At 37.8% G+C, this 21,505-nt stretch overlaps 1 protein-coding gene across 21 annotated transcripts in view; it reads right to left on the reverse strand.

Moving 5' to 3' along the window:
• Positions 1–21,505, reverse strand: part of KCNMA1 (potassium calcium-activated channel subfamily M alpha 1) — a 368,746-nt gene that overhangs the window by 59,363 nt on the left and 287,878 nt on the right. For 10 of the 21 annotated variants that reach the window (XM_071748286.1, XM_071748285.1, XM_071748282.1 and 7 more), the window contains one exon: positions 83–176. In XM_071748286.1, the coding sequence (XP_071604387.1) occupies positions 83–176 (94 nt within the window). Of the gene's footprint in view, positions 1–82; positions 177–4,446; positions 4,741–21,505 lie in introns of all 21 variants that reach the window. The other 11 variants (XM_071748266.1, XM_071748267.1, XM_071748265.1 and 8 more) reach the window with 2 other exon arrangements.

The raw sequence follows: 21,505 nt of genomic DNA on the forward strand, positions 1-21,505 counted from the left end.
TCCCCTTATTTTTGATGTGGGGGGAGGAGAAGAAGAAGGCAGGAAGAAAGGAGATGAAGATATGAGTTTCTTGCAGTCTTACCTCATCAGTTTGGGTGAGGAGTTGGGTGAATTTCTCATGCCTCCGTTCCGCTGCTTTTTTTTGGGTGACAGTGTCGACGGCTGCTCATCTTCAACTGGAAATATAAGGAACTCATGAGATTAAGCACTGCTCTAAGTGCTGCCTGAAATACAAGTGAAGTAGCAAAGAACACACACTCTACGTCCATTCACGCACTGATACTTCACTGCTAACATAGGCCCAACAGTAATAAAAATCAAATACATGTTAGTCAAAGAGATTGGTTTGAAGGAGAAGCAGGGTAGAATACCAGGGTTTTGAACAGAGGCGTTCAAATTGGTCTCATGTTTCAAAAACAAAAGGTGGGGGAACCGCATTCGGGTTATTCTTAGAGTTATTTTCAGTTAATCTGCACTACAGAAAAGTGGAATTAGTGCTCTGCTATATTCCCAGAAAGATGAAGTCCTATTTGCAATACCAACAGAACAGCTGCCAGCCTGCTTTTGCTAATGAACCAGACGTTCTTGCTCCTCACATGCCAAACAACAGAGTCTTCGTGAAGAGATGTAAAATATTCAATGCCTTGATGTTCAATGATTCAGTTAGTCGGGGATGTGAGCGCAGCCTGCCAGTGTGCACACATCTCCAGCACAAGTCAGACCTCATCGTCCTGCCCTTCTCACAAAAGGGAGTTTTAACAGGAGTGAACAGAATGAGGTTGAATGGAAGCGGGGAGACAATACCTGGATAACAGAGGATGCACGTGTTATGCAGTCTTGTAATGAGGATGAGGTGGGTTTGCAATGACAGATCGATTTCCAGATGTAAAATCGCTCACGGTTTTGCCCATCCTGAACTCCTCTAGGATAAACTATGCCACAGTACAAATTGCTTCAACGAGTGCTGCTGCTTGAAAACTCTTCTCTAAGAATTAACCATCACCATTACTCTTTCAAGGTTGTTGCCCCACTTGATAATCTGCTCACATAAGGTTTACATGGGCTATCAAGGGGATCATCTCACGCCTGCTTTCTCAAATTCACACTAACGCTGAACACAGAAGAAAAAATACACTTATTTTTCCATCCTATTGTTAACTGAAAGATGAACTGGAAGATAATCTAACTGATGCCTAGGAAGCTGTCTCTTTAAAGCTAAAAGGAAAGAGATTAGTAGTAGTAGCAGTAGCTGCATTAAAAGAGCTTAATACACGTGAGCAGTGCACAAGCAGAGGCTGGAAATAAATTCTATTTGCAACAAGCTGGGTAGAAACATCAACAAAACCTGGATATATGTCACCTGCCCTAGGCTTATTTGGGAAAAAATTAAAGAGTATCCTTCTTCCAACATTGTTTTATTAGGGACTGCATTCTAGCTTGCAATGTTTACCTGTTTGCCCAAGTCTGCCATGCAACTTCATCTTGCCTTGGTCAAGACCAAAGGACTGGGCCCTGAAAAGACAGCTGGGCTGTGTTTTTAAATGACCTGGCATCACCTAACACACCAAAGGAATCAAAACAAAAGAGAGCATCACAAAAGAAAAACAAACAAACAAAAAAGATAACACCAAAATAAATGCCCCAGAGAGTGGTATAAAAGGTAATACTTAGATCAGAACAAGGACTGTCTAATAATGATATCTTTCACTTAACTTTCTTTTCTTCTCAGGCAATATCCCCAAAGAGAAGGCCGTTTCCTTCTCATTTGAATTTTTTTCCAAGTCCTACTCCTAGTGGAACTGTGTCTCCTGATTAGCCAAGTACCATTCCTTCTTAGGCTGAGATGAGTAAGCCCATAGAAAATTCTCAAATATTGACAAGTTGGCATTTTCTTTCTGTGGCAGTTTGTTCAGATTAAACTAGATCACTTTTATAACAAGAAGGGAATATTCACAGAATCATTTTCCTGGTGTTATCTGTTTCTGATGATAACAAAGTACAAGTATTTGTGCCCTTCATAACACCCTCTGCAAATCACTCCCTTGGAAATGGCCTGGTCTTGTTTTAAGGCTGTCTATCAAAAAGTTGTTTGCATGCTGTTCCACCCAGTCAATAGGTTGCTTTCAAGTTATCCACTGTGCTCTCTTGTTCTTTATAGGATGTAAATATTCAGTTCAACTCTGATGAACCCACCAATTCTAAGTTCAAAGGAACAAGAACCAGGCAAAATTTTCCTTCCAGAAACCAGCTACAACCAATACGTTTCACTCTCTTGGAAGACAAAATTCTAAATACCAGTTAATTTAATCTGCTAGCATGGGATTACAGAATGTTTGTCAAAAGATTCACTATTGCACCAGAAGTGTATTGTTATACTACTGGAAAAATTTCAGGAAGATACATGGCCATCAGGACCATGTGCAAAATCTTACATTAACACAAGTCAACTCCAGAAATATTTTCAGGAACCATAGAAAACACTATTAGATGGTACTTTTTCAAGTTTTCAACTAGCTCATAAGACTCCTATCTGCTCCTTATAAGAGTGAAATTTAGTACAATAGGGATCTTTTTGTATTAAATGTTCCACCATCTGTTTTCCAGCACTAACAGGTGATGCTTTCCTGCCATCCAATCAAAAAACCTCAGTCTTACAAGTAGTCAACCTAGGACTTGGTTTCTCACAGTCTGCAGTTATGTGTGGTACTGCCTTTCCAACAAACAAGCTCTCCCTTTTGATATTGTTGTATTCAAACCATGTTACTGCCCCTAATTGCCTGGGAAGTCCAAGGTTAATGTCACTGACTAATTAATACACAGCTTTCTGAAGGATCTCAATTTGTTATTAAAACAATGTCTTGCTTAACCAAGGAAGCCATTTATTCTCATTGCAGCAATGAAAAGTGATCTATCTTAATCATATCCCATTCAAGTGAGGTTTAGGGTTTTTTTTGTGGGTGTTTTTTTTTTCTTTTTTTTCCAATAAAATCTATGTGCAGACTTCACAGGGCATCTGCAGTTTACAAATGCAGCTCAAAAAAAATGGGGGAAGGGAATCCTTGAAGCTGAAATATGTGAATGGTATATAATGGACACCATTACCTGTGGCTTGGTTCCCAAAACTGTTGCAACAATAAATCACAAATGGCTTCTTAGTAGTAAGTAGGATATAAACCATATTTAATGATTATCCTTCAGATACTCTCATCGTTTTCCTGCATATTTCCAGAAAGAGATCTAGCAAATTTTTTAGTAAAGCTATAAAATATCATTTTAGTTTCATGGTTCCTGTGTCTGCATTAATTTAAAAGGGACTCTTAAATTTTCTTGTTCTTATAAAAGGCAACCATTTTTGAATAATGGGTTGTGATATATCCAACTTAACTCTGACGCTGTGTGTTTGACCTAGTGCTTTTCTTAATGAGAATGTACCCACTTTTTTAGTATTTCTGATGTCTTTATGCTACAGAATTTCTATTAAAATACAGTTGTGTCCCATTAAGCAGTTTTTCTTTACCAGCTTCCACGAAAATTGCAAACAAGTTCAAAAACTGGACACAGAACCTCATAGATTTGGAACTCACTCCAGCCTCTGAATTCTAATGAAACCCAAGAGCTTGTTTGCACATCTCCAAGTATAACACTTAAGGTACTGTTTTAACAACCCCGTGCTCTAACTTGTCTAATAAGCAGAGAACCTACCAGTTTTGCAGTTCAGGAAGACTCAGTGCTAGGAAAATGTCAGGCAAGTCTTATGAGGCTTCAGATGCTCCAGTTTATGCTGGAGCTTAAATTAAAGTTCCACTGATGTTTTAACATGTTTGCTTGTTCATGAGTAAAGAGGATTCATTCTGTCAGTGACATCGTTCCAGGAATTGATTTAAGATGTGCTGGTAATTTTAACAGCCTTAATGTGGAACTGAACATCTGTAACAACATATTACTTGACTTTTATCCTCATTTCATTTTTTAGGGAAAATAAAAAGAATGTCTTTCAGAAACGGTGGACAAGTTCATAACTTCTTTCTTTGTTATTTTGTTACCATTTTTGAAATAAATCTGTTTCCTTTGCTGCCCCTCCCAGGTCGCTAGCACAACAGTTTGCAGACCCTGGTTTTTAGACCTGGAGAAGAGCTGGAATTTGGAACAGCATCTATGTTACTGGACTGCAATGTCACACCAACTGGAATACCTGGTAAACTAATTGTGCCTAGCACGTAAATGCCTCAGAGCAGATAAACCATAGGAAAGGTAAAGCACAAACCACCCAGAAACATTAGTTGGCTGGCTATCTTGATTAACTTATTAATTACCACATCTGGAGAAACTCACATCTGTAAGCACTTCACAGAGCATTAGTAATGTCATTGTCACAGTGAAAACAGACTGCAAACCCATGCACAAACCAATCTGTATTGCTCATTGTCCTACTACAGGGCTACCTACGGAGATCTTGGTTCATCCCAGGCTTTTGGGAGTGGGAGTGGTATTTTACAGGCAAGCTGAGTGCCCTTTGCAATCTAGAGTAGGAAGATTTTCCTTGTTCCACAGAACTCAGTAAGTTAAGGTGCTGCAGCGAGGGGTTGTTGGGGAGGAAGAGGCTCCCTTTACGGTTATTAACAAGGGGAACAGGTTCCGGGATTCCTTCAGTGGACTTGGCACCAACCAGTGCATTAGTAGTTGCATTCTTGAATTGATATGAACATTTTGGGTAACTCGATCTAGCTGCATTCTTTACTGCTAAATAATGAGAAAAAATTTAAATTAATGTCTTTGTATTACAGATTATTGCAAACCACAGGCATGAATCGATGTTGATAGCACGTAGAATCACAGACTTTATAGCTTAAAGTATCATTTTCCTCAGATGAAATAAAGGTTTATAACTGCAGCTTTCTTATTTATTTTTCTATAAAATGACTTTTTTTAGACAGAATACTTATAAAAGGACTATTTCACAGTATTATCATCTTTAAGCAGTAATCGCATCCTAAGGTAAGTGTGTCTAAGGCAACACTTATTTCCCACATGTTGATAAAGGTTTTGAGATTTATTAGATAGGGAATATGTTCATTCCTTTGGACATACTGAGAGTGATGGGAGAGATAGAGCACTCTGCTGCTATTAAAATAAAGAAGGAACAATAAGAAGAATAAAGTAAACACTTCAATATTGTGCAAGCTCACTTAGAGAATTAAATTGATATTTAGGAACCTCCATAGAAGTTGTTGGGTATTCAAAAGTACTAAATACTGTAAATGTCAGGAGGTCATACGTAACATGTCTAAAATAAAGCTCATAAATTTATTTCCTTAAATATGGATTTAGCTTGAAACTCTGATTCCTATTCTTCCATTCCTAATATAGCAAAGGTAATTAAACAAAAAACTGTATTAATCCCTCCAACAAATGCCATCCTCTGTAAGAGCCAGACCTCTGTAATATGTTTTCCTGGTGCAAATATGAAGCCATGATCTTTGCCTAATGCTTGTTTCATTCTGAATGAGTATATTATGGAGAAGAAGGTGTGTTACTTACATCTTACATTCTGTGTTATGAAGTGAGGAGGTAAGGTAGGGAGTAGTTTATGGACAGATAATCTTGCAGCATCATTTCTGTATGTTTCAATTGCCTTAAAGTTTACAAGAAGGACTTTAGAAAGACAGTAGCTAAAAATTGTTTGAGGAGGTGAGCATATTTTTTTTGCAACTTTGTCAAGTTTACCATCAGCTAGAACCACTATCTGGTAACAGGAAAGATACATAAAAAGCATCTGCATGATGGATAATTGTGTTGGAGCACAAAATCTGTCTTTCTCAGGAAAACAGGTGATTGTATGTGAATTACAAGAGTCATTTAAATGTACTTTTCAACAAGGTTCAACTATTTGGTGACAAAGTATCCATTCCCATTCAGTGATCCCTGATTCAGTCCTGCTGCTACTCCTAGAAAAATCAGTGTGAATGGGTTTACCTCAGAGTTACTGGGTTTTTGTCAAATCTTGTACCTTTATCTTTGATATTCCTCCAGTTAAACTAACTTTGGACAATAAAATATCTCTCCAGAAACTTGTCTCCCTACACAACTCCCTGGTCAAGCATGTATTTCACTGCTTTGAAATGTATCATTACATTTCTAGTTTTAAATTCCATAATAGTTTACATAATGTCAGTAACACTGGAAATACTCTTTACAAATCTACATCCCTGAATCAAAGTATTTGCACATAAAACAGAAGAGGATCAAAAATCTATTACTAATGCTTGGCCACCCTCCAATCCATTTGTTTAAAAAACATCAGAATCTTTTACAGTCTCTTCTGGAGCTTAATAAGTGATAATTTCAGACACCAGACCTGACTATTAAGCACTAAACTCCCATAGCAGTGTATGTCTTGTGGCATATTCCATGCAGGCAGAGGCAGCCCTTCCCAAGACTCTCCTTGCAGTGGCACAGCATGAGCCAGAACCAAAATACCTTCTCTTTTGGTAAGGCTAAATAGTTTAAACTTTTTCATTTTGATTCCACATGCTCTTGCTCAGCACAAAGGCAGACTCAGCTGCTTAAAACACATCCTACTTCCCCTTATTTCCAGAACTGTGGATATGGTACTACCACTGAAAAGCAAAACATTATACAAGAGGGACAACAGGGTTGCCATTTTTTTGGGTCAGATTATTCCAGATTTAAAAGTTCTTACTAATAGTTTCCTCCCATGAGCAATAACCTCCAACTGCTTTTCCTGAAAATGGAAGAAGCCCCTGGTGGATGAGTAGGAAATACCTGGTCCCTAGGACAACTTTCTGACTCCAACAGTTCATGCCTTGTCTTTTACTCAATCTTGAGAAGCAAAGGGGTTACATCTAACATCAGAATCACCTATCTTTGGTAGAAATAACCATCTCTTCCTTTAATCCTCTACAAAACAAACTTGGGAAACAAAGGTTGCTGTTAATTATATGGAACTAAATATATCCTTATACACTGTCACTATCTCACTAGTTCTGGGAACAAAACTGGCCAGATGGGTAATTTGTTCAATGTTAAACCACCAAATTTACAAATGTTTTGTCCTAAGGATGTGATGAGTTCATTCAGACCAGTGAGTCTACAAAGAGAGACTTTGTATTTTCTATTTTCTACTCATAGTTTAGTTTCTCTTTATCTAATATGACAAATGCATTTATTTTCAATGCAAATGGTCACAGGCTCAGTGTGCTGCCTGTGTTGTTTATTCTGCCAAAGTTCATTAGAACCAGTCAGGACACTTGTCCAGGTATCCATGAAGCATTATTATTGTTAACTAAGAACAGAGACATTTACTGGGCATTTTGAGAACAAATTTTGAGCAGTTTTTTGAGAATGGCAAGCAATAGGGAAGAGGTTAAGAGTAGAGTAAGAGTAATAAATTCCATGTTATCTGCAATATTTCCTAATTGCACCCTGGGTCAACATTACCTGCTTTTGGTGCATGCTATACAGAACTTGCCCAAGAAACTTGTCAACAAAAGACGGATAAAAAATAATTTCTGTAAAATCTGAGATAATTAATTTAATTTCTGTAAAGGTATTTTGAAGCTGCATACATTCCTATTCCTTCCCCCCACCCCCAAGAACTCCCTTTCAAGCTCAATGAATTGCCTACAGACTGCATTAGGGAATCATGCCTGTTTCTATTTCTATACATTTTATTTATTACAATGAAGATAATTTGAAATGCAACCTGCAACTCCCAGAACATTTTTAAAACAACCAATGTAGTTAATCTAATGCCTGTGGCAATCTTGATTTATTCTTTGTGAGCATACACTTGCCATAACTTAAAACTGGGCTGAGCTTTAATTTAAATGTAACAAGGCAGAATACCAGTACAGTGCTTTCAACAAAATGGCTGAAACTGGCTTCAGCATGATTTGCCTGGAAGGGAAGATGAAAATGTGTTTTAAAGGAGAACAAAAATATCCTGACCAAAACCAGACATTCTAAACAACCACCACTGATACCCACTGCTCCTTTCCTCCCCCATCTCTGTCAGCTGCCAGGCTTTCAGCACTGGTTTTTGCCTGACACTAGCACAGTGCTTTCCTTCATACTCAGCCATCAGCATGAGCTGTCACTTGCAGATACTTCATTTTTGTTTCAGTCTAATTCCTACTGCACCCCCTTAATCTCTGCACTGAGTAATGCCACATCACTGTACAGATTTGCCAGAGCCAGCACTACAAGTATGGAGTGGTTTTTAACAGTTAAGCTATCTTTGGAAAAAAACACAACAAAACAAACAAAGATTTTTTTTTTTTCTCCTCCCAGCTTAACTGTTCTCTTTCTCCTACTCATCTTCCCAGCTGACCTCCAAAGGAGCAATCACCATTCTGCAGTCTGGCACGTCTTCCAGAAAGCTCACTGAAGAGAAGCTGCAGCTTTGTGTTACTAAATGCAAATAATCAATACCTCGATTGAGCTTGTGGCTACTGCAGCTGTCCTGATGGCACTGACAGCCAGCACCATGCCCCTCTCTCCATGACAAGCCTGCTTAGACTTTGCTACCCACCACTTTGTGAATCAGGCAACTGAAAATACCCACAGCAATTCCTCCAAACTGTCAGCGATTGCTGTGATTCCACCCAGCACCCCCTGTACAAGACAACAGATTAACCATTAGGATAGATATGTTGAAAATATACAGCTTCAACCTTTCCCCAGCTAGCTCAGAGCGATGTATGGATGATTATTTCAACCGTCAGCTGCCGCATAGACTTAAACCCCTGCACAATAACTCCTGGATTCATCTGCCCCTTGTCAAGCTTGCACAGCTTTAGTTTGAGCAGACACAGTGTGGCAGTTTCACTGGGGATCTAGAATAATCCAGACGGCTGCTGTCTCTTTGTTAACAGGGAGCTAAACTGATGAGTTTGCAATGCATTTCTTTATCAAAGGTGGATTCTGAAAAGAAAAATGTGCCCAGCCGGTTGGGGTTGGAATTTGGCACAGCACTGAGGTGTGGTTTCATCAGAAGGTTTGCTGCTTGTTGGGAAAAATATTGTTCATCAACTTGAAAAATTGCCAACGAGCTACTTATTTTAAAGATTAATAATTACTTGATTTTTTTTTTTGGTGATAACAGACATAAGGACATCATTGACTAAAAACTACTATGCAATGGTGCTTGATGAGATCCAAGAAAATTCTCTGCTGAGAAACTGCAGAGCAGCTTTTGCTTGGTTGCTGGAATGGTAACTCAAGTGAAACAGGATCACTGGTTTGGTTTCTGTCTGCACTACAAAATCAGGGAAATGCATTTTGTTGATTTTTTTAAAACAAACAGAGCTGTGCATCTCTACACACCAGTGCCATTAGCAAAGCAGGTGAGGTTCAGTGGCTTTTAGTTGCACTGTGTGCCATCAGAAGCAAGGAAGAAAATGTCAAGATCCAAGAATGTCAAGAATGCATCAGCTCAGAATATTTTACAAATACTGAATGGTGCTTACAATCTCTTTGAAACCTTGAAAACAAAAAAACTTTTTTTTTTCCCTTTATCTTTTTTTCTTTCTTTTTTCTCTTTCTGTCCCAGGTTTACATCTTTTGGCTTAAGCCACAGAAAATTGGAATGACAAATACATTGTTCTACTTTTGCTGTTGTTTTGGGTTTGGTTTTTTTTTTTTTTTGCTTGTTTGTTTTCTATTGGCATCCAATGCTTAAATTTTTTTAAATCTGGGTTTTATAAATTTTAAATTTTAATAATACAGTCTTATTTCTTCTCAGACCTAAAGGATTTAACCTCAGCTACAGATACATTCCTGAGTTTAGCTTTTCCCAGAACGCTGGAAAAAGGCAGTTAATAGAAAAACTGGAACATTGCTAGGCTGGATCCTGTTATGTATTCTAGATGGCCACTGATAATTCAGTGAAAACATGAACACTTTAATTTCCTGAGCTTTTAGGGTTACATAGAATAGGGTTGTATATAGAATAAAAGATAAACTGCAAAGATGTTTTGAAACCCATCAAACTTTTAACTTGAATCTTTTGGTGAAAGCTACTTTATTTTTAGGGGTAGAGCAACCCTCTAGGGTTACTGTAGAACTTTCATTTTTTTTCCTTTGCTCCTGCAGTTTAATTCAAGAACAAAATTGCTATGAACACTCCCCAGAGATACCAGTTGTCATCACTTCCCTACTGCTATGGCTTCATCAAGCAGAGAAGTGGTTTGAGGATGTTCAAATCGTGTTGCATCCAAAATCCACTGAAATCAGAGAAAATACTTACATTGACTTCAGACTCTTATCTCATGGTTCAGGGTGCAAGTTGATCAGAGAGAGCAGGAAGAAAACTTTTCTCAAATACAAAGCATTTCACAACTGGCTTGGGCAATTTAGACAAGAAAGGCTTCAGGTTTCATGGACCTTGTTTTATGGTCCTATTTAGAAATATCTGCACAAAGTGACATTATTTGTATGTAACAACCATCTTCCCTTCCCCTAATGTGCACATGAGAAAAAAGCTGCTTGATTTAATTCCTAATCAAATCCTAATTTATATTAGTCACAGGTCCATTGAACCTTGAACATCTTTTCTGATTCAGATTTTAGTATTCCCTCGGACATTTTTCTTGATTTTTAGTCTCCATTCTCTATTGCCTTCTCAATTTATGATTCACTCTGTAATTGTTTATTCAAGTAATTATATTGTTATTGGAAAACTGTCAAATGAAAAGTTATAAAAAAAAAAAAGAATCAGTGGACTTTTTTTTTTTTACCCTGGCCATTTAACTTACCCACATGTTGCAATCACACAGAATACTATTTGGATGAAGTTTATTTTGGGATGGAGTGAAGACAGGGAAATGTGTCTAAATTGAAGAACTTTAAACAGAACATATGGGGCTGTGTTCATGGGGGTCTGTGCTGCAGACAGACATCAAAGCAAAGGGAATTGGCTGTCTCTTGAGAGTGCACTGGAGAACAAGGAAAGTCAAAATCTCTCCTTGGGGATGGCAAGTGTAAATATTCCCCAAGTTAAATTTTCTGGGGGTTTGTTACAAGCTGTTCTTCTACCTGGACACTGAGGGGGAGCAACAGCAAAATATTACCCCTGTGGGTCAGAAAAGAGCTGCTCAGCCCCTGTATGTCCCACTGTGCCCCAAGCAGCTCTGAACTCATATTTTAGCCCTGCAGCTGCTGTGCCTGTCAGTAGCAAAATACAAAAGGATTGCTCAAAGCCCTATTTTAACTTTTTAATAGACTACTTGATGGTCCCATGGCTACTGAGCACTATGACTCTCTTGACTGGGACTTTATTTCCACCACTGACCAGTTTACAGCCTTGCAGTCACTTCCCTTTTAATGGAGCTCCTTACTGCTCTTGCAAAGACTTAAATGACCAAATTATCTGCAAATAGGGCTGTTGATCACTAATTTTCTCAGATCTAGCAGCCATAAGATGGTGGGATTGCTATTGCTGTTTGGAAACTACCTTGGGAATACATTTCATAAAAGGGTATTACAAGCATTTGTAATAAGAGTAAATTGCTACTACAGTGTTCTGGGTTTTACAAATTAGTTTTACAAATGAAAGTCTATCTCCCAAACATCAAATAATCATAACATCTTTTTTTTTAATTATTTCTGTATTAAAAAAGTGTCAATGAAAGGACAGTGATTTCCTTATAAGTGGTCCTTTGAGAGTACCCCAAGGCTTGGAATGAAAAGTCAAAAGGCACATTTGGGGGGATTTTTAAAAAGCAGCATCAGACAGCAAATTGTAGCACTTCCACACCCATAGGTGTCTGTTCAGTGCCCTGCCATAGACTGTTCTATATATCCAAATATCCAAAGGGCATTGTCTGTGTCAGCCTGTGGTTAGGTAGCTCTGCCAAACTGGAGGAGCAATCTGTCCTGGTGTTAGAAAGTAAAGGAAGTCACCACTCACTGCTAAAACCAGAAAAGTTTTCCATGTGGATAAAAAATAAGCTCCTATTAAAAACACAAAAAGAAAATAAAAATTTGAAAACCCACTCATCACTGTGCCTATGAAATTTGCAGTTTACATTCCATCAAATTCTTTGGGAAAATACATTATGGCCAGAAGTAACTAAGGGAAAAATAAGCACAGGAATCCCTAGTGATTGCTCTTGGGATTTGAAATCTTGTGTTTACTACATTTATTCCTGGGGATTTTTTTCCTCAGGAAAAGATACTGTTTCAGTACATAGGAAGGGATAGTTACATGCTGGCTTATTTGGAACAGGACTCCAAAATTCTCAGCTAGGTCTTGCTGCAACTGTTTCCTTCCTGAGAACATTGGGAACTGCACATTTCATCCTGCAGAAATCTATTTAGAATTTTTACTTTATTTTCCAGTTCCAAGTTCCAATTTATCTCAACATCTTCAAAATACACTTTTCCAGTCTAACTCCAACCTGCAAATCCTGAAATTTTTAAACTGAAATAACCTTTTTCTCTGCCTTGCTTGTGAGAAGTTTAAAAATAAATTTGTGATGAAGATGTTTCTATTAGCACATTCTATTAGCACTGAAGAAGACACACCAGATCCCCATGGCCATTTCCTCACCAGTACAGCATTGCTGGCTAAAGAGATTTTCCTGAACTTCTTATACATCTAGGGGACTGTATTCTTAATTTCTAGGAGTATTTTTTTAAAAATTGTTCCTCTGCTTCCCAGTGCTTTTTCTGTCCTCTGGAACACACAATTTAGAAGACACTGCTGACTTTGGATTTTTTAGTAGGTGTTTAATATACCACCAATAAATTGTATTTATATTTGATTGTTTTTACTTTTTTAACTTTGCTACCATTGAATTACTTTTCCGTTTTGGCTGTTGTTTACCCTTGTACAAAAGAGTGTAGAAATATCTCTGTCTCCAAAGAAGAAGAACTGAAATCTTGAATTTTAACTCTTGCTTACTCAGCAGTCTTACCTGCCTATCATCCACATCAGCCAAAAAACTTCCACTTATTATAAAGTCAGGCTCAGTGACCCCCAACACTCTTTCAGATTCAGCTCTAACATTCATCCGAGATGGAATATTTTTATGGTTTTTTTTATACATAACTTTTATCTGTGAGTTCCTAATTTCCTTTTCATATGCTAACTAAGTATAAAATGCTGTGCATGCTTTCATACACGTTGGCTTTATTTACAAGGGCTTAGACTGTATAGACTTACTCAGAAAGTTCCATACAATTAAAAAGAAATATCTGGAATATTAGAAATGCTTTATATTTAATAATAAATAAATAAATAATAATAAAAAAGGCTTCAAAAGCAAAAAATAAAAAAGTTCTTGGAAGCTGTTCAGTTGCTTGGTATTTCTAAGCCAGCACCACCACCTGCTGGTGACAAGGAGCTGCAAACCTCAGTGTGAGTTTTCTGTCTTCAGATCTTTGCCCAAGTTCAGAACACTATTTCTCTCATCTGCTCTTACACCCAGAAGTGTTCCTTGCCAGAAGAGAGGGTTTTAGCACTTTGGTTGCAGTTTAACAATCCCTGAAGTATGGATTTCATAAAAGGAGGGAAATTTGACAAACCAATTCTCTTCTGCAAAGTACTGGAAATCACAGGGTAAAAGATGGGACCTGCTGTATTAAAAAGCTTATTGTTATATGTGCTGGATTTATGACTTCTAGATATAAAGTAAATGTACTTCATCATACTAAGAAATCTGTATGTTTTTTTTTTTTCCCTAAGTGCTCTCAACTACAATGTACTCAATTCTTGTAAAGCTCTGGTTTTCTCTGCACAAAGGTGTCAACACCACTGGGTAATATATTATGTAAAAAACCCACCAAAGACATAAATAACTAAGATTAAACCTATGAAACACCAGGAAAAATAGCAAAAATGGACATGGAATACATGCTATAAAAACAACGAAAGTAACAATTTCTAGGTAAACAATTGTAAAAAAGGAAGTCAAAGATCAAAATAATAGTAAGAGTTACTATTGTTATTGGTTTTAAAATTAAATGTGATGTTTACCTGTGACTCTCTGCAAAAGAATTAACACATCTCTGGTAAATCATTCAGTAGTTCAGCTCAAATTGATTGCCACGGGGAAGCAAAGGCTCACAGTTTATCACAAGGGTGGAAAATAAAGCTAAGAAAACCAGTATAAACACTAATATTGTTACTTACAACCATGTTTCCATCTTTAAAGAGAATACTCAGAAGGATGGGTGTATTTAGCAAAGGATATTTTTCAAATAAAACCCAAACAGGATCAAAATACTAAAAAAAAAAAAAATAAAAAAAACCCTGATATAAATTCTCTTTATTTCTCTAATACTCAAAAATACTGCACTGATAACACTGAAATACATGCAGAACTTAGAGCTGAACTGTTCAGAATGATAGGAAATGGAAAAAAAATGCAATCATATAAACACCCCCTTCACTTCATGTAAAATAAACTAGAATGGTATGAAAGTAAGCAGACTAATGAGCAAGAAAAAATTAAATAATACTAAACCTACCAAGCTAAATAGCTAACTTAAAAAAAAAATTAAATTAAAGAGATAAAATAAAGACATTACAACCCATGAGGAGGAGCAGGTTTAGAAAGAAAATTTCACCACAGGTTAAATGCATTGTGCTACGTACTCCTGGTTTCATTAACCAAACCCTGATGAGAATATGGATGTTAATAGAAAAGCTGAAGGTAGCCCCACAGGAGCACCTGCCCATGAGTACACCATGCAATGGGGAATTTTTAAAAGAGAATTGTCAAAGGGTTGAATTAACCCCTCAGGTTGCTTAGCTGTGTCCTGCAGAATGCTTGGTGTGCACAGTGTTGTGCCAGGGAAACAGCTGATGCCCCACGAGCATCGAATTAAATACAGATGCTGTTCATCAGCAGAGAAAAGAGACTGATCAAAAATAAAATAGGAAAATAACATTGTGCAGGAAAGTGCCAACAGTTGTGTTCCAGTTGTCACACCAAGTTCACAAGTCCACAGTCACCTGGAGGAGGAATGCTCTCCAACAAAGAGAAAATGGATATATAAAATTTCCTAAGACTTACAGGTCAGTTACTACCCTGAAAGTAACTATATCAACCACAAATGCCAGAGGATGTCAATATATTTGGAAATAGTGTTGCTGCCAGATGTTTTGAGAGTCAGATACTAAAAGCATCCAGAAATTCAGTGCTCAGGGGACACTGACAGCTGTCAAGAAAGCCATCTTCCAAAAGCAAATTGCTTGGAGCTATGCCTCTGAGGATTTTATTTTGTCCTGCTTGAGGAGAAAGAAGAGGGCAGACAAAAGACTTGTATGCTAAAGACAGATTAAAAACAAATGCATATTTTGACATATTTTATATTCCTCGTAGGCAGAACTCAAGGATACTGCTGAGGAAATCTGTAGGACCCAAGAGATAACATCAGGAAATTTCCTCAGGAGTTTGTGGGGTTTGAGTATTGAGGCTGAATGCCTGAGCCTAAAGATACAATTCTTGCATTCCCTCAAGCAACAATTTAAGATGCAAAACAAAAGCTCATCATTTAGCAGGAGAAATCCCAGCAAAACTGTGGATGAACAAGCTGCAGCCTTCAAAGATTCAATCAGCCAATCAAGAGAGCATTAATCCCTGATCAGCTCCTAGACATGAAAGCACTAAAAATCTCAAATCCAAACCCGGAGCACGCATTTTCATTCAAGTAGGAGGCAGTAATCTCAGGAATGATTCTGTGGAGGAGGAGAGGGGAGGGAGAAAGTCTGGTTCCATGCTTATAATAACCACCTGTGGCAGTGAGCACAGGGAAGATCTGAAATCAAAATTAAAATGTTTTCATCTTCCAGAAGAGGCAAATGTAGGTGTAGGGAGTTCTAAGAGCTGAAGTACACAATAAGAGTGAACTGTAGTGCACAAAGCAGGCACAAGATTGATACTCCATACATCAAGGAGTAATAAAGAAGGATGTGGTGCCAATGGGTTAAAAGAATGCAGAATTTCAGCCTGATGCATTATCAGACAAACTTAAGACAATGGGATCATGGATTGTTGGTCTGACTCTTCCCTGTCACTGCACACTGTGTGTTCATTTACCTCCCTTCAAAACGTAAGCAAAGGCTTTTGCTGAGCCAAATAAATCTTCAAAGTGAACGATGCCTTAAGTCCTTGTACAGAAGAATCTTGTCAGGTACCTGGGATTCCATCCCCTCTCCAGTCCATGCAGTTCCTGAGACTGACACCTGTCCCAAGTCTACTGTTCTCTCATCTTTCCTCCTTTGAATGACAAAATCAACAAGGTACCTCACTGCCCATGGAAAGAGTGAGACTTCACCAGAACAAAATCAAAATATATGTTATTAAATCCTTACCTACGCATATTTTAAATATATATATAAATTCCTGGACATTTCTGGTGAAGATTTGCAACACAGGCTCTTGGTGCAAAACATCCAGCTTTTAAGAAGAAAAATGTAGATTTTTACCAAATGAAAACCAATTCCATTTTCTGCAGATTTTGTGTGTGTGCGCAAAAATAAGCAAAAATTACATTTTCATGTCTCCATTTGCACAAATTATAATTAGTCCTCAATTAAGATTTAATTTGAGTAGCACTCTGAAAATGTGCAGCATCACATGATACACTAACTATTTTTCTGTGGAATATCAGAAGCATTTTTTAGCATCCAAGAGTTAGTGAAGTGTACTTTGCTATTTTGTTACTTGCCCTGACACTGGAAAGATTGCTAGCTTTGCACACAAAAAAGTAAAAAAGTAGTATATCATGTCAAAAGCAAGATAAGATGCAAGAATAGTTTTGACTCTAATTCCACTATCAGTGATAAATAGTAGCACATCATGTGAAAATGTGGGAAGTATTTCCCATATGTTTTAAAGGACACGGTGCAGTGGGAGCCAGAAAAGTACATCCTGTTCTAGTCAGCACTGCATCCCACTTCTTTTCACCCCTCTGCTGCCTCACCATGTGAATTATATTTTTTTTCACACCCTGCAATCCTAAAGAAATACTGTTATCACTTATTGGCTGTCCCCATTTTAAGATTGACTGATGGCAGAGAACCTGACAGCCCCTGCATGTTCTGGTAAATTGTGAATAATTCTAGGAGAGATAAAGAATGAATAATAATAATAATAATAAGAATCACTGGAAAAGTGCCTGTTAATGAAACACACTCTCAGTTTGTGACTGTGCATTGGGAATACATTTCATCCCTAAATTAAGCTCAAAATTTGTAGTTGGTTTTATTCTTTGCTAGGAGAATCTCAGCTCTATTAGCTGATGAAAAGCCAGGCAAATTCTTGACTTGTAAGTTGGCCATATGTGACAATTGCTATTTTTACTAAAAGTCCAAGGAATATGTCCCATAGAGCATCATTCCAGTAGTATTTAAGAAGGGCTCTGTTGCAGAATAAACCATCTCCATTGCTAGATCCATCTGTTAGTCCTATCTGATCTGGCAAGGGTCAGCTCAAGAACAGAACCTCCATCTCTTGTCACCAGTTTTCCTCTTGTCACCAGCTGTGGGGATGTAAAAATCTTTCCCCACGTTGTAGTGCTGTGTCAGACAACACATAACACCACTGAGCTGGAGAGTGAAGACAATGTCAGGAACATGGGGAGGGAGAAAGCAACATGCTTAGTGCCAGCAAAATCTTTTATGCAAGAAGGAACAAAGGAAATTGCATGACAAAGATCAAAGACACTGTAATGATTTTTCAGATTTCCTTCAGCAGTTCTTCACAGTAAACAAGGTCTGTATTCTAATTAAAGTTCAGAAGCAGCTAAAAACTGCAGAAGATTTTTAAATTATTTTTTTCTCAGAAATCTAAAAAAGAGATTCTTCCCTGCTGATGCAGGTGAACAGAAGGTATTCATGCCCTCTTAGTAACCCCTTCCAAAATCTCCCTAAATTAGACAGCAGTAAGGCAGTTCTGGTAATTTCCCCATTCCTTTTTCCTGTTATGTTCCCCATTTCACTCTTTTCTCCTCCTTGCCATGCACCTGACCTCCTTCAGCAAAGATCAGAAGAGATGAGAATTGGCCTTCACAGGGCAAACACTATGTCAAAAGGACACTTGGGCTTATATTGTTTAAAAATATCAGGATCCCAAAGCACTGCCTAACACAAAATGTAGTGTAATACATTAAGAATACAATATTCTCACTCTCTGGGTAGAAAAGGAACTACAGGCAGGCAGTAAGTCAGTGGCATAGTCAAGACTGAGATGGTTACCTTGTGCCATTTACCCAGGTAGAATTTCCAGTCAAACTAAAATATCCATTTTAATTATGGCCACTTTCCCAGTAATAATGATTTTTCCACCCTTCTGTTCCAGACTGATTGAACTGCGACAGCAAAGCCTGATCAGTATCAGCGAAGCATATTCATGGATAAAACCTCAATCACAGTATTCCAACATTCAATATGTAAAATATCACAAGGAAAGCTAGATTGTTGGGTTAGAAAAGGGTATGCTAACAGAAACTCTTAGTCTCAAACTGTAAAAGCAAAAAACCTGATTTAAAACCTACTGTCATATTTATATTATATTTATTTTATAGTTGCATACTGCAGATATTTAAAAAATTACCTCCTAAAAAAATAGATGGCTATGATTTCTTAACTATCAATTAAAAACTTCCCTCTTCTGCTCCACCCCCTCCTGGCCACTATAACCTCAGTCAAAGCAATGCTACAGGACAGGTGCTTGTTTTGTGGCACTTCAGGAACAACACAGAGTTATGTGACAACAATCTCTTTTCATGTAGCACATAAAAAATTCATCAGGGTATGTATCTTGGCATGCAGAAATACCTGGAAATGTTCTAGGTACTCTGTAGAAAATATGACCCAGAAAAAAATTGTCTTGCAAGTTGCTTCTGGCTTTCAGGCTGAGGGCTTTGCTGGACCTAACACTGAACTTGATAAAATCTGAAGATCTTTGATTCCAATTCAGTGGCCTCTCCTGGCTTACACAACCAGTAGGTCACTTCCCTCTGGCTCCTATTCTATAAATATGAATCACATAGTGTGTGCATTAGTGGTCACACCACAGATAATGTGACCTGATTAAAGGTACGTGGATGGTAAAATATGCTGAAGGTCTTAGCTGAACAATCAGAGGGTGGAAACACTATACTTGGGTTTTTTTTCCTTCTTTCTTTTGTTTTTACATCAAAAAGCACGAGAAGCAGTAACGTTCCTATCCATAATGCAAGCCAAGCACACTTTAACTTGGTTTGGAGATTAACTTGGTTATTATTATTTTTTTATATTAAATTGTCTTAGCTGAATAATCAGAGCGTGGAAACACTATACTTGGGGTTTTTTTCCTTCTTTCTTTTGTTTTTACATCAAAAAGCATGAGAAGCAGTAACGTTCCTATCCATAATGCAAGCCAAGCACACTTTAACTTGGTTTGGAGATTAACTTGGTTATTATTATTTTTTTTTATATTAAATTGTATTTCCCTTCATATGTTGATAGTATACTGTGGTCTGCTGTAGATTTCAAATCAATGGCTTCAAACAATGACTTCAAATCACATGAAATGTAGAAGATCTAGGCTAGAGGGCTTCTATTTCTCTGAATCTAAAGGGACAATATTCCACATCAGTGAACACATTTTTCCTCGAATTCTAAAGGGAACCAACTAATGAGGATATTAAATGCAAAAAATATTATAATACCAGAGTAGGAGAAGTAGAGGCTTCACAAATCAACCATTCATTTTAGTTTGGAAGCAAGTTAAAAAGAATGCAAATTATGCATCAAACTATATCTGTGATTAGCACAAGCTGATAGCTTTCTGCTGTTATTGGTTCAATACTAATTTGAGACCTTGCCCAATAACATCAACACAAATTAGCTAAGACTCAAAATGGCAATCAACTTGGGGGACCTATCCTGGAAAGCAGTACTAACAACTTCCCAGCATCACTGAGCTCCTCAATCCCGCAGCTGTTTTTAAAAGCTTCCTCCCAAAGGCACATTTAGAACTCAATTAAATGCAACTTTGACTTAATTAACGTTTTAAATGATAATGAATACAATGTAGATTCATAGAAGGCATTTACATTGTGTTATAAAACTGATAAAAATTTAATAACTCTTTGTTAATAAGTTATGTCTCTCCAGACCCATAAAGCCTGAGGCAGTCAGTGCAGTAGTCTAGGGTCTAATCTAGGTTCCTAATGCAGGTGGAATAAGAAGGTAGGAGACTGACTTGACACTTGACATTTGCTCTAAGCCTGCTCTGGATCAAGCCACTGCTTGTTCATAAGTACTTTATTTCATACAGTAAAGGTCAGAATTCGGGCTCAAGGCAGGGCTATGACAGAAATGCTCAAGCTGAAACCGAGCCAGCTCTGGCATCTGTCGCTTGAAATAGCTCAAAAGCAGTGGAGAAGGAGAGCTAACTGGCTAGCATCTGTCCCACACCAAGGAGGGAACAAGAAGAATCTGCTGCCTGGTGGTAAGGAACTGTCATGGTGAGTTTCATGACAACCAGCCACACTCAGGAACTAAAAATGCAAACATAATTTCCATGTCACCTTGCATAAGACCTTCTGCTAAATTCACTCCACAGGATGCAGACAGCATCTTTTTGAGCTTGTTCTCTTCTGAGCAAGCCACTCACTAGGCTCTTCCCTCTGACCCTGGGAAGAATCATGAATCGATGTAAAGGCCTAAATTAAATGCTGAGCTCTTGATCTCCCCCTCCCCTACCTTCTCCATTCTGCAAAAAAAATCACTCCTAAACTTAGCAGTGCCTTCATCCCCATGGTGATGCGAGAGTCCATCTTGTTCCAGATACCAGAAATAAGGCATGGTCACCTGCATGCATCTTCCTGGGATTGCCACAAGGAGAAGGAGATGGAAAAAAAGTAGGTTACACAGAACTGCATCTCTAGCACGTACAAGAATTGACTTCACATTTATGGCTACGCTGCAAGAAACCCTACAGAGGAGGACAGGAATCTCCCACATGGGTATCTTCTTTTTTTACCTGTTCCATGGTTTGGTTTTAGCTGCTTCAAAACCCCATTGGCCAGGTTTTGGTAACATCAGCTTGCTTGACAATAACTCATTCTGAAGAGGTGGCTAAAGAAGACAAACTGGTTTTCTTCATCACCCAGTAAGTAGCAAAGTTGACTACATTAAGATACATTTTCTTTATTTTTTTTTTTTTGTTTTGTTTTGTTTTTCAGCTGTATTGGACTTGTATCTCAACTGAGATAACTAAAACAATGTTTTCTCTGCACAACTGAGCACACTAAAATGAAGGCAGGTGTCCAGTTTTACACTATTTTCAGTATTTTGAAAGGTGACACTTGCAGCCTTGTGGAGATATTTAGAGGAAATATCATAGCTGTGCCAATTCTTAGGAACACAACCCTGAGCATGTGGGAACTGATGTAACAGAAGCAAAAATCTGTCACCCTAAAACAAGGAGCAAGATTTGGAACTAGGTTTACGTAAATCAATCTATTACCCACAGCATGGTTCACA

Source organism: Heliangelus exortis, chromosome 7 (genome assembly GCF_036169615.1).
Source record: "Heliangelus exortis chromosome 7, bHelExo1.hap1, whole genome shotgun sequence".
NCBI lineage: Eukaryota > Metazoa > Chordata > Aves > Apodiformes > Trochilidae > Heliangelus > Heliangelus exortis.